Source organism: Podarcis raffonei, chromosome Z (assembly GCF_027172205.1).
Source record: "Podarcis raffonei isolate rPodRaf1 chromosome Z, rPodRaf1.pri, whole genome shotgun sequence".
Lineage (NCBI taxonomy): Eukaryota > Metazoa > Chordata > Lepidosauria > Squamata > Lacertidae > Podarcis > Podarcis raffonei.
In genome coordinates, this window is record NC_070621.1 from 22,658,897 (window position 1) to 22,673,059 (window position 14,163).

The window sequence follows — 14,163 nt, forward strand, 5'->3', positions numbered from 1 at the left end:
TCAATATTCCAGAAGGTGGCAGTATTCAGGTCAAGCACTGTCAAGTTTGATTTTGGTTAGATTGCAGGATGGTCCAATAAACAGCCCTTGAGACCTTTTTTTGGCAGCTCTCAGCTACATTTGACTGCCTTCCTCTGCAGCCCTCATGTTGCCTTTCCAAAGTCAGGTAAGTGAGGTGCTGGGCTTTGTGAAGGAGCTGTAAGGACCCTGAAAGGGTCCTCAAGTCCTCCAGCCTCCTTCCCAAAGCCTAGTTTGCACTTTCCCAACATTGGGGAGTAGATAGGAGAGGTGTAGGACCCTGGCAGAGCCTTCCACCTCCTTTCCAAAGCCCAGTGTCTTGCTTAGCTGGCTTTGGAAAGACAGCATGGGGAGAGGTGTGTGTCAAATTTTCGCTATGCTACCACCATGCAACAAGGCAGTGTGCAGCCCATGGGTTCTGTGTCAAAGTACTCTTGCAGTCCACTTGGTGGGAAAAGTTGGGCGACCCTGGGGTAAAGTCTGCCTTGTGATACAGAAAGAAATTGTAATTCCTATGGTTCAGTAAATATGCATAATGCTCAGGCTGTACCTGGTTCAAAATTCATCTCAGTAAGAACTGGCTATGTTGAGTTGCCAGCTTCCCCAACACACCTCTAGCAGGGCTCCTACACCTTTGACAACTGCACAACAGGTGGAAATTCATCAGGAGAAGCTTCCCCCATCACTACTCTTTGTATGCAAGTGTAAGGACAAGAAAATATCTTTACCAACTGAATTTCCTCCAGTCATACAGCCGTTTAGGAACTCAGTAGCCAGGGGGTGCGTTTTTCTAGACACCTGTTGTCCTTCCTTTCCCAGCCCCCTTTATCCATATTTACTAAGAAATAACTTCTTCTTCATTAAATTTGTATACCACCCTTCATCTGTAGATCTGAGCAGTTCATAACATAAAATTACAATATAAAAAACACAAAATATATAATTAAAATAATAACAAAAATGAACTAGTAAGCTTCCTCCTTCCACAATACATTTAAAAGGGCATTAGATGTTAATCAGCCAAAGGCCTGGTTGAAGAAGAACATTTGCTTCGGGCACCTAAAAGTGTAGAAGGTGCCAGCCAAATCTCCCTGGGGAGAGTGTTCCACAAATGGGGAGCCACTGCAGAAAATGCCCGTTCTTGTATTGCTTCCTGTAGAGGAGGACCATGAAGAAGTCTCAGAGGATGATCTCAGGGTCTGGGTAGGTTTGTATAGAGAAATGTGGCCCATGAGGTATTGTGGTCCTGAGACATTTAAATAAGGTTACCCCTCCCCAGTGCCTAAGAAACTTATTTTTTGTTACTACTGAGGTTATTGGGTTTTTTTTAACAGTTACTGATTCCAGCAAGAAACCAGTTTGGTTTCCCTGCTTCACTTACTTTTATTATTATTTGTTTATTCCATTTATATACTGCCCTTCCTCTTAGCTAGTGGGAGGTTGTAGTTCAACAACGTCTGGGTTTCCAAGCTGAAGAAAGGCAGTTCTAGCCACTTACATTGGGAACCAACTACAGTATTTGGGATCCGTTTTTCTTCTTATTATTTGATCTCCGAAGAGCCGGATTAATGAATAAAAGTAAATAAGGGTTGTGCACCCATGGTTCTCCTCTCCACCACCTCTACATCCTACCCTGCGGGGTAGACCAAGCAGATGCGTTACCAAGGGCCCGAGGTGACCCAGCGCGGCTTCTGTCTCCAGCCACGCGTTCCACTCACTTCCGGTGCCTCTCCTTCCCCTCTCTCTCTATCCTCGGCTCCGTTTCCTGTCCTCCGGCGCCCCGCGACTCTCCTTCCCCACCTCTCTGTGCTCGCCGACATGGCGGCGCTGAGGGCTCTGTCGGCGGCGGCACCGGGCATCTCGCCCGGTGCGGCTGCTTCTCCGCGGCATAGACTACTGCTGGCTTCGCTGCTGTGGCGGCCGGCGGCGGGAGCTCACTCGTGGAAGTGGGGGCGTCCGCCCCGGAGGATATCGCAGGTGAGCCGGTGGGACTGAGGCGGGCGAGCGGGCGGAGAGGTGGGCTCGCTCCGCCGCGGGAGGGTTGAGGGGAGGCTGAGGGGCGGGGAACGTCCTGAGGGGACCAAGGTCGGTTATTCCGCGCGGGTAAGACTTCGGGGAGATTGTAGTCGGAGGGTTACGAGGGTGTCCCAAGCGAGAGTCTCCTAAATGCGAAGCTGTGTGTCCCAGCCCTGATGTCTCTAAAAGAGGATTAGGTCATTCATGGAGGGTGATAAGGATCCATGCTTTCTTTCCACAGTGGCTATGTCCTTCCTGCACGGCCAGAGGCAGCAATACTTCTGAATACCAGTTGTTAGAAACCTCAGGCGAGCCGAGTCCTGCTTGCGGGTTTCCCCATAATAGGCACCTGCTTAGCTTCTGCGAGAACAGGACTAGGTGGGCTATTGGCCTGATCCAGCAGGCTCCGCTTATGATCTTATGTAAAACCTAGTTCCTAATGTTTCTTATCACACTTGTTTGTGATCAAGGGACAGCAACGAAACTTTCCTCCTCCTCTTTCCTGGAGTGAATTCCAAGTTGTAAGCTCCACTAGGTAGGGCTCTGGTGCTTTGCAAACTGATAGTGCTCTTTCGTAATGATAATAGTTGCTGCCGGGACCGTCCTGGGCCTATGTAGATAAGGGCAGCTGGGCTCGGTGGTAATGTCCCTTTTACTTTTTCCCACATGGTGGAATGTCTGCTGCCTGTGTGGAAATCAAAAGCTGCTGGTGTGAGAGAAAACTTTGCCCTCTGGTCACTTAGATGGCCCAGACCCACACATGGGCTTTATGGGGAGAGGTGCAGTTGTGTATCTGCAGATGTAATAGCAATGTATTGTACAAAAAATAAAATAAATAAAATAACACGGCTCTTTGGGGGCAGACAATCCAGCCATTTGCCATGTCAGCAGACAAAAAAAAAAAAAACCTTATTGAGGATCTTATTGCAAATGTAAAATGTTGGTACTAGTATATAATGCCCAGTGCTTTTTTTCTAGAAAAATAGGTGCTGTATCTCACCATGAAGTTACTGCAGTAAGTGCCACACTTTTAAAAAACAAAATAGAGGTTCTGGTACTGCATACCCTTGAGTACTCCCTGAAAAAGCACTGATGGTGCCCTACATAGTAATAATCATATTAACATTTTTATTTTGCCCTTCTTCCCAAAGGAGCCCAGAGCGGCAAACACAAACAAACAATTAAAACATCTTAAAATAATTCTAATACAGTGGTACCTCGGGTTACAGACGCTTCAGGTTACTGACTTCGCTAACCCAGAAATAGTACCTCGGGTTAAGAACTTTGCTTCAGGATGAGAACAGAAATCAGGCGGCGGCAAAAGGCGTGGCGGCAGTGGGAGGCCCCTTTAGCTAAAGTGGTGCTTCAGGTTAAGAACAGTTTCAGGTTAAGAACGGACCTCCGGAATGAATTAAGTTCTTAACCCGAGGTACCACTGTACAGACCTAGCCCTGGGAACCATGTTCTTGAAGGGACACTTTTTCCCATGTGTTTTAAACTGCATTTTACAATGAGAGGAATATACCTTTCTTGTAATACCACTGCTATGGATGTCTAGGAGGCTGCATATGTGAGAGGGGTTTCTCTATGGTGGACATTTGTCCAGACTTTTGGAAGGTGATGGGTACACGTAGGCTCTGTGATTTTATAATGAATAGGGTTTCATCAGATTTTATATTGTTAGCTCCCCTGGGCACCTTTTAGGGAGGAGATTTGGGCTATAAATTTAATAAATACACTCTACATAACCCTGGGTATATATTCACATAAATTTTAATTATTAAGTGTAGAAGGAGGTTTCCCCTTTAATGGAAACTGACAGGAGACCAATGAAGAAAGAGAAATGTATCAAATAATCCTGTCTGTCAAAATTAAAAATGTATCACCTTTTACTTGTTTTTCACATGACATTTACTTTTATCTACTGTGATATTAGGGAAGTGGGTGGCACTGTGGGTTAAACCACAGAGCTTAGGACTTGCTGATCAGAAGGTCGATGGTTCGAATCCCCGCAACGGGGTGAGCTCCTGTTGCTCAGTCCCTGCTCCTGCCAACCTAGCAGTTCGAAAGCACGTCAAAGTGCAAGTAGATAAATAGGTACTGCTCCAGCAGGAAGGTAAACGGCGTTTCCGTGAACTGCTCTGCTTCGCCAGAAGCGGCTTAGTCATGCTGGCCACATGATCCGGAAGCTGTACGCCGGCTCCCTCGGCCAATAAAGCGAGATGAGCGCCGCAACCCCAGAGTCGGCCACGACTGGACCTAATGGTCAGGGGTCCCTTTACCTTTACTGTGATATTGTTTATTTTAAGAAATAGATCACAAAACAAAAGTACATATAGGGGTCATTCCACGCCAAATCACCTGATTTTAATACTCAACCGTGCTCTAACGACTCAGATTTTTTTCAAAAAATTTTTTTTCTGTAGATACTTATGAGATAACCTCAAATTATTTTTTTAAAATTTTTTGGTCCAAAATTGGGCGCAGGAGAATTTTTTTAACATTTCAATTTTTGCTTGATTTAGGCTAATGCGATTTCTGTTTAGGAAAAAAACCTCCTGTTCTGCTTATTTTTCAACCAATTGGGCTTATTTGGGTATCAAAATAAAGCTAATTTTTGTCTCTTTTAAAATAAGGTATAAAAATGGTATTAAGTGCAACAGAAAAGGGTCACCGACCATTCATAGTGAATTTTAGTCATTTTATACCTCGGTAGGTTCAATAAGCCATAGCGTGCAAACCACAACTAACACATGTATCACACCTTTTTTTTAATAGAAGGGCTAACCATGTACTTTTTATGTTTTATAAATAAGTGTGTTTTTGTGGTTATAAAATAAACTGATTTTGAAGTAATTTTTTTAAACAAATATATATATATATATATATATATATATATATATATATATATATTTGTGTGTGTACAGGTTTAAGGTCTCTTTGAGACTGAAATAAGTCACACATTCGTGAGAATAGTTAAAATTGCACTCTCTTATGTTACACTGTCATCTGATGTTATTTTTACATTATTTCACTGTTAGCTTACCTTTGTAGTGAAAGGTTACATCATACTTTTTTTCCAATTTCTGCACTTGTTTGTGGACCTTACCATCTATGACATACATCCTTCCTAGTTGATGATGAAGGAAATGGAACTTCTCTGATTATATTTTCATAGGGCACCCAGCAGCAGTCATTCTTAGTTGGCCAAAAATAGGTTGGTAAAGGATCAGGTGGATGCATGAACTGAACTTTAGCATGAGTGTAATGTAATGCAATATATTTTATGAAGAATGCAATGCAGTATCTTTTGTGAAGGATTATTTATTACAACAGCAGTTATAAAGAAGAAACGTGAGACACATAGAAAAAATGAGATATACAAAAATTCTCACCATGTCAGTTAATACTTAGTTGGGTAACCTTTGGCCTTCCCATGGAGTGAACCAAGTTTTTTAGTTCTACAGCTGTAATAATGTGAAACCAAGATTGAATTATTGCCTCTATTAATTGGGTTTTATTGCTGGGTTGCTTCCAACCATCAAGTTTCTTTAGTTGGCTCCATAGATTTTTTATTGAGTTCAGGTATGGGCTATGTATTTTGGGGTATTTTCATTCCCATTAATGACTCAAATTCTGCCCACACTTTTTGCTGTCATACAACCCCAGATCATAACACTAACTGGGTGTTTCACGGTAGGTGTAATGCAAGTAGGATGTAAATCTTCTCCGATTCTCCTCCTCGCATATTTCATGCCATCACTACCAAGCAAGGAGATTTTGGTCTCATCACTCCAAATAACACTGCCCCATTGTTCCACTGTCCAGTTAACATGCGCTTTAGCCCAGTTTAATCTTTTCAACCTTTGTTTGAGAGATAACAATGGCTTTTTCCTTGGAATTCTAGCATTTAGATCATATTCCTGCACTCTGTGCCGAACAATCCTTGCACTCAACTTCACATTACATTGCGCCATGTCATCTTGTATACACCCAGATGATTTTCTTCTGTCATGTAGGCACAGTCTCTCAATTCTTCTATCTTCACTTGCTGTTGTGCACCTTTTCCTGCCTTTACCAGTCTGATTTTGTAGTGACTGAATCTCCTTATACCTCTTTAGAAAGTTAGAAATGCCACCTTTGGTTAAGTTTCCACCAATTTTTCTTCTACTTTCTTCATAACTGTAGCCTTGTTCACCTAGTAGTACTGTTTTACATAGTACTTTCTCAGTGACCAGTCAACTCTTTGCACCATTCCTTTAATTTTATTATGTTTTACAAGCTCAATAAATGAAAGAACAAAAAACCCCAACCAACTTGATAGCAATCACAAAACACACTGACAAATGTCCTTATTTATGTTGTAATATATAATCCTTCATAAAAGTTATTGCACTACATTCTTCATTAAATTATCTTTCCATTGATATATAATTTTATGATATTACTCCCAAAAAAGTGGTGTTATGAGCCATTATTGCCAAAACAAGATGACACCTGATTGGCTCTCTAAACACTCCTTTTTCTGGTTATTTGGCTATAACTTTCAGTAGAATACAGATAATGGAACAAACTTCATTGCATTACATTCTTCATTAAATTATCTTTCCATTGATATATAATTTTATGGTATTACTCGAAAAGAAAGTGGTGTTAGGAGCCACCAGACTTTGAAAATACACTTTCTCCAAAAGGTTTCTACAATTTTGGCCACTGGTGTAGAATGCTGCTGCCAGAGTTTTGACTGGTATAGCTAAGAGAGATCATATTGTTACAAAGGTTGCGTACCACCCCCAATCTCTGCCAAGTTGTAGCAAGATTCCAGAGGGTTCCTGGTGCTCACCCAGTGTTGTGTTTCTCTTGGGAGACCGAGGCACAGTGGAGACTACTGTCCTTAAAAAATGTGGTTTATTTTACACTTATTTACACCTAAAGCCTTCAGTGGAGGGGGCACAGAACATTATCCCACAAGAGTGTCCCTGATGGCATCCTTCAATAGCTTCAAGTGAGTTTGGGTCCAAAGCAGCAGCCAGTCATGGCCCCCAGTCTCTCAGTGCAGCCTCCTCCTGTCAGCATTGCATGGAGTCATCCCCCCTTGTTTCCAGAACACCTTGCCAAAAAATACCTCCCATCTGTTTGTTCCCACCTTCTCCAGACCTCTGTTTCTTTAAAAAGGACACATTTTTCCTTTGCTTCCTGTAACATCCCCCTCCTAGCTCTGCTATTTCTTCTGCTAACTAACACACAGCTGGGGGAAGGACAGCACCTGCATGGTCAATTGTTCTTTAATGACCCACCACTTAGTTTTCCTTGTGTTCTTAATGATATCACTACCAGTGGTCTCCTGAACAGGAGAACTGATTCAGCTTGTATTTTAAATCTAACATCTTGCATCTTCCCTTTATTCTCCAAAAATCAGCTAAATTCTACCACATTATTTATTTCTGACATGCACTAACTAGCAGTTATGGATGCCCCTGCACCCCAAACTCTTTTAACCCAGATCTGTAACAATATTATACCAATTGTCAAATAACTGCATTAGCTGCTTATTCACTTTCAAGCCCAATTCAAGAGGCTTAAGTATATCCTTAAAGCCTTAAGCAGCTTGGTACCTGAACACCTGAAGGAGTATCTATCAGTCTGCTCAAACTTTAAGACCAGCGGACAGATCTCTTCTTCACATTCCTCTGTTGGGGAGGCTGAGCTTTCTCTGTGCCACCACCCTGTTTGTGGAATTCCCCCTCCTTACAGATATGTCAGGGGCCAGCACTGTTGTCATTTCAGTGTCATTTGAAGATAAACATGTTTGCTCAGGCTTTTAGATTTTTAATAGGTGAGCATTTTATCCATTAACAAATTCTACATCCCAGAATTCCTGGAAAGTCACAAATGTTTAAAGTGGAGTCATAGTTCTTTAAATATGTGGTGTGAATGTGGTCCTAGTCTAGTCATTTCACAGGGTTGCCATTAGGACAGAATGAGTGGGGGTGGGTGGGCTTAGGGAATCATGTACACTAACCTAAGTTCTTTGGAGGGAAGGTGAGTTAAAATATATGGATCCTGTCACTACCATACTCTGCATTTGTGGGTTTATTCAAACAAGTAGATGAGTATCTCAGTCTTGAAAAGAAACTTGAAACAGTTACTACCTCACAAATACTTCATATACCAACATTTACCAATCATTGGTAAAATCAACATTCCAATTTACTAAAGGTTCACTCTCAGGCTGTGTAAGTGACTGTTTCAATAACTGGAACAACTACCGGTAATTACACCTTTAGCATTCTTGGCACATTCTGTACTCTGAAATGCTTTCCAGAAAGTAAATTATTTGCTCTGGCTGTTTGCAAACTAGTCAGCGTACAATATCCTCTCCAGTTTATCTGCTTTGTAGTACTGCTCGATAGTTTCAACCCTTGTCTATCTGTTTTATTGACATTTGTTCAGTGATTCTATCCTCTCCTAGCCTCAATTATGAATATTTATTTAGACTAGATTAGTATAAGTTTATAAGTCAAAATTCATAGTTGCAGATGAATAACTATTTAGGCTTTTAAGAATATTTGTTACATCAAATTATACTCATGGTTTAATTAATGACGTTTAATGAATTACTTTGCTTAGGGGAAAAAACAGAACGAAAGGAAGTACTACTTCACCTAGCATCACATAAGTAACCCACAGGCTATATCAGTGGCTGTTCACTGCCTCCAGTATCAGCCTTTGAATACCCATTGATGGAAATCAAAAGTGGTGAGGGTGCTGTTGTGCACATGCCCTGCTTGCATTCTTAGCATAGGCTGGCAACTGTGAAAACAAATGTTGTACAGGATGAACCTTTGGTCAGATCCAGCAGGGCTCCAAATACATCCCCAAATGCATATTTGGGTAAAAAGTGAGTCCCAGCTCTGAAAACAATGAAGCTGTTGAGTTAGATCAGTGGGTGCTTCCAGATTTTGGAACTCATTCCCAAGAGAAGTTAGACTGGCTTCCACCTTGCACTTCTGCTGGCATGTGAAGACTTTCTTGTTCCAACAGACTTTTGGAACTGCTTTAAATTAAAGAACTGGTGCCTGTTTTTATTGTAATTATTTGTATGGTTCTTGTTTTTATCTATAAGCTGCCTTGTGCCCCTGTCAGGGGAAAAAGCAGGGTAGTAGTTGTAGTAGTAGTAGTAGTAGTAGTAGTAATAATAATAATAATAATAATAATAATAATAATAGGCTATTTGAGGGGAAAGCGCTGAAGCAAAGTCTTGAGTGCACAGTCCTGTGTGGAGCTGTCCAAATGCTGAGGGTAGGTTCCTTAATAGAGATATAGCATGATTAAACAGATCCCTTTTTACATTTGTCAGGGTATTAAATAACGATGCCAACTTGGCCACATAGTATTATTTCTTGTAGCCTTTCTAGTTTTATGATCATTTATATTTGCTTTCTGCTACCTCACCACTGGTTAATCTTTATCCAAATAAAAAAAATGATGAACTTTTAGAATATGTTCAAGTAAATTAACATAGTTTTTAGCTAATTAACTTATTTTAAATAGAACAGTTGAAACAATAGGCACTGAACTAAGATAAATAGGTGTGCCTATTTTTCTCTCCAAAGTAGCTATAATACTCGAAGTATTGAAAGATTATATGAATATAAGAATATGTCCTTAAATCTGTTTTGGCCAAAGTGTGCAGAAAAATTCTTCAGTTTTGTAAAACAAATTAATCTACCGTCTTTTTCGCTCTATAAGACGCACCTTTTCCCCTCCAAAAATGAAGGGGAAATGTGTGTGCGTCCTATGGGATAGCCACCTGAAGCCTTTGGAGTGCAGTGGGAACTCGGGCTGCACTCCAAAGGCTTCGGGTTCCTTTTGCTGAAGCCGGGAGAGCTGCGTCTTGAAGCACGACTGGCGGGGTCTGCGCACTTGCCCCGAGGCAGCTTGGCCGGCTGGGTGGGCTGAGGGAACTCTTCGGCTATGCAGACGAAGTGCGGCATCACCGCCTGGTAGCTCGAGCAGATGCCCATCAGCTCCGTGGGCTTGGCGGCAGCGGCAGCCATCAAGCGGGGAAAAGAGAAAAGCAGCAAAAAAGGGAACGTCGAGAAAGAGTGCGCGCGCCAGAAAACCAGCACCCCGAAGAGCTCCTTGCGCTTGGGTCTCGCTTTGTGCTGCTGCTTATTCTTCGCTGCCTTGAGGCGTTTCTCTCTAATGCGAGGGAGACCCAGGCGAAAAAGGTGGGAAAGCCGCCGGAGGTGGAGCGAGAGGGTGGCTTCTGCCGCTTCGCAGCCGCAAAAGTGAGCTGGGGAGGAGGGTAAATCCTGCTGGTGGCGGCGACTGGCAGAAAGATGTGCACGCTCCACTGGTGTCCTCATGCCACGCTCTCTCTCTCGCCTGCCCACAAAGGAGCATGCTCAGATGACAAGCAATGCCATTTAAAGGCGGTGAGGCCGCTTCCCTTCCACCTGACGACGACATAGACGCGCGCTCCCACCGCCCCTCTCCCTCGCCGCCATGGGGGGATTGCTCTTCCAAGGAACGGCGGAAAGTCCCGCCAGCACCTACCGCAGAAACGGCCGGGGGAGGGAGCGAGGGAACCTGAAAGGCGAGGCGGGGGGGCGAGACGAGGGACACGCCAAAACACGTCGCCCCTGCCTGCTGGGGGAGGGGGGTTCCTGGAGAAGAAGCGGCCCCTTTTTTGCAGGGGGAGGCGGCGAAGGCAGCCGGGAAAGCAGATGCGGAATAGCCGCAATGGGATCTCCTGACTTTCTTTTTTTAAAACTTTGAAGCAGCCACAGGGGAAGCATAGAATCATAGAAGTCTGACTTCGATCATAGAATTGTAGAGTTGGAAGGGGTCCCAAGGGTCATCTAGTCCAACCCACTGCAATGCTAGGGGATTTTATTAGCAGTGTTTACGGGGGGGGGGGTTAAGTGCGTGAGTGTGGATTTAAATCCCGCTCCCCACATGGTCTGTTTCCTTCCTCTTTGCAGCCCCAAATTCTGGCTGCTGTTATCCCACCTGCACTGGGGATGATTTTCACACACAAACACGACTTAAGACGGCAAAAAGATCAGTGCAGACATACATTGTGTCGCTTGCAAAGCTGCGCTTGGTTTTGTCAACCCGATTTGGAAGGAAGATGTCTGGTTGGTCTGGGGCTCCGTCGCTTCAGCCCCCCTAACTCTAGCCTTGTGCTGCAAAATGGATCCCCACATCAATTTTCTTGATTTCCCCCCCTAAAAACTAGGTGCGCCCTATGGAGCGAAAAATATGGTAAACACAATTTTCATCATCTGTGTGTTTACTGTCATATTAAATATTGCCACGTTCAAGGAATTGAAAGTAGATCAGAGGCATAGCAGGAGCATATATATTATGCAGTCTGTCCTTCATTGTTTCCAGGAACATTTCCACAAAAAGTAATAGCATGATCAAACAGTGTACACTTTGGGATCACTTTGGCAGAACTTTGTTGGCAAGCTTATCATAATAAATAAATAAATTCAGGCACAACAGGCATACACAATACAGTGTCTGAGACCTTTGGAGTATAGGTCCTATATTAGTAGATCATATACATTAGAACCACTTCATTTACATTTAGTGCTTGTGTAGAAGGATTCTTCAGTACTTTTGACAAGTGTGGGGGGAAATACGTAGTAAGTTATTCTCATATATTCAACCAATACACAATTAAATACAAATTTAAGTGCTTTCCAGCCCTGTTTAACTTTCATGTTGCAGACATTCAGGCTTAAAATACAGTGGTACCTCGGTTTTCGAGCGTCTCCATTGACAAACATTTCAGTTTTCGGACACCATAAACCCAGAAATAAATGCTTCCGTTTTTCAACGTGCCTCGGAAGTTTTTGGTTTTCAAATGTTTCAGAACTCAGAACTCCGGAACAGATAACGTTGGAAAATTGAGGTACCACTGTATTTTAAATGTTTTGTCTGGTTTGTCTTCAGTTTGTATGCTCTTTGAGGATAATAGACTAGGGAGTAAAGTAGCCTGGGTTTGTCAAAATAATACTGTCTTTAAGCAGTGTAAATATATCTTACAATAGAGTTATGAGCCACAGTAAAAGAAATAAAGAAAGGACACATTACACACGATAGCTTTTCTGCTAGAACATATTTGACACAGTTGCATCATCTGAAAAATGTGAACTGGACCAGGGTTCTGAAAGGCAGACAGCAGCATGGTTAACAACATGTCATCTTACGTGGAATATGATATATATGAAAAATGATTGTTCTGTGATATTGCCCGCAGTCATAGGTTAAGGTCAGTTTGAGAATCCCTGGGTTATATGAGGTTAATATGACAAGTACGCAACTGGCTACCATCCCCTGACCCTAAACCCATTACACATTAGAAGCTACCACGAGGATTGATCGGACTTGCCAGGAAATGTGTGTAAAATAAGCATGTAAGAGGGGTATTTACTAGTCAAGGATAATGAACAACGGCCCTACAGTGAGGTAACAAGGAAATCTGCTAACAATGTAATCCATGCTGTTCAGCAGAGAATCCATATATTTGTTGATAACCCAAAGTTTGAGCACAAACACCCAAGAAACAAAGAAAATTCAGAGGGAGTGGAAATTCAGTGTGTTTGATTGGAAAATCCCCAGATATAATTAAAAGAACAAAAGCAAAGTTCTTATGACTATTATACATTTTTATATTGTTATTTCCAGTAATATAAAGGGGATGGGGCTTGTTTGTTTTTTCCTCTTGGGTGTTTTTCTACCCTTCATCAGGGAGAGATCAATATAGTTGGTTTTTCTTAGGGTCTTACCTGCTAGCCTTTTTAAAGAACTGGCGAGGAACTACCTTGAGACAAGTCCTCTATGTCCTTGTTCACATACCACATTAACCAGAGCATGAAAGAGCAGCATGCTGCTGCTGGGGGACAAGCTGTTGTCTGACTGGTCAAGTAGAAACCAAGGTTTGCTCTTGGCTTACTATTTATGGTTTGTTTGGAGAACACAAATCATTAGCCTGGGTTTGGACTACATGACAAGCCAGACCATGGCTTTTTCCCTAGCAGCAGTAGTGGGGAAGGAGTGAAGCACCTGTCAGCACACAAGAAGGTAAGTGTTTGCTGGATCAAAGCAAAGGCTCATCTAGTCCAGCATCCTGTTTTCGAAGAGGCTAAGCAGATGCCCATTATGAGAAACCCACAAACAGGTCTTACCTCTCCTGCAGTTTCTAGCAACTGGTATTCAGAAATATTGCTGCCTCTGACCATGCAAATAGGACATAGCCATTGTCCAGCACCCTGTTCTCACAGTGGACAACCAGATGCCCCAATGGGAAGCCACGAGCAGGACCCAAGTGAAAGAGCTCTCTCCCCTCTTGTGGTTTATATGCACTGTGGTTTAATAAGATGCGCAAACCAGACCTGGGAGTCAAAATCCCTAGCCTGGGTTTTGTATATAGATCATAGCAAGTACAAGAGCATGAAAATATGCTCTGAACAAATGAGTTATTAAAAAAAATTAAATTCACATGGTATATGGGGAAGGAAAGATTAAGTTGGAAGAGACTTGGCCTTCCAGAACACAAAAGAACACAAGCCTGGTGGAAATACAAGTGAAAGAAGGGGAAGGTTCATTGCCATTTAGCATTTTAAATAGTTAGATGCATTTTATTTTACACCTGCTCCCCAGTCAGTAGTCTTCATATATTCTTTTGCTCCTTTCCAGAAGCAAATGGTCTTTAAGTGTGCTAGGATGTACACATGAAATGCTTGGAGTATTATCGGTTCATGGACTTTGTGCTCTTATGTACCAGAGTCTCTTTTATCCTTTTCAGATTCCACCAATATTAAATCAACTCCCATGGCAAAGTTCAGGGAGATCCTATTCAAGACAACTATTGGATGCTGCAAAGGTAGGACTGAGCTCTTCTGTTAGTGAAGAAAAAAAACAACCTGCCTAGACCATCTTCTGATGTATGCCATACATTTTGCTTAATCTGCATAACTTTTATCTTATAACTTAAAAAGAAGAATCCTATCCACTGGTTAGGGACTGTTCTTCTTTCATTCTGCACATGCACTGTGAACATTATATTAATAATAGGTGCCAAAAAGTATTCACTGGGGAAAATATTCCTTA

General features: G+C 42.4%; 1 protein-coding gene across 1 annotated transcript in view; it reads left to right on the forward strand.

The window, feature by feature from the left end:
- The first annotated feature begins 1,788 nt into the window (after window positions 1–1,788).
- Window positions 1,789–14,163, forward strand: part of ABCB7 (ATP binding cassette subfamily B member 7) — a 56,525-nt gene continuing 44,150 nt past the window's right edge. The window contains exons 1-2 of the mRNA XM_053373906.1: window positions 1,789–1,995; window positions 13,859–13,936. Coding sequence (XP_053229881.1) covers window positions 1,837–1,995; window positions 13,859–13,936 — 237 coding nt within the window. The 5' untranslated portion in view covers window positions 1,789–1,836. The remainder of the gene's footprint in view (window positions 1,996–13,858; window positions 13,937–14,163) is intronic.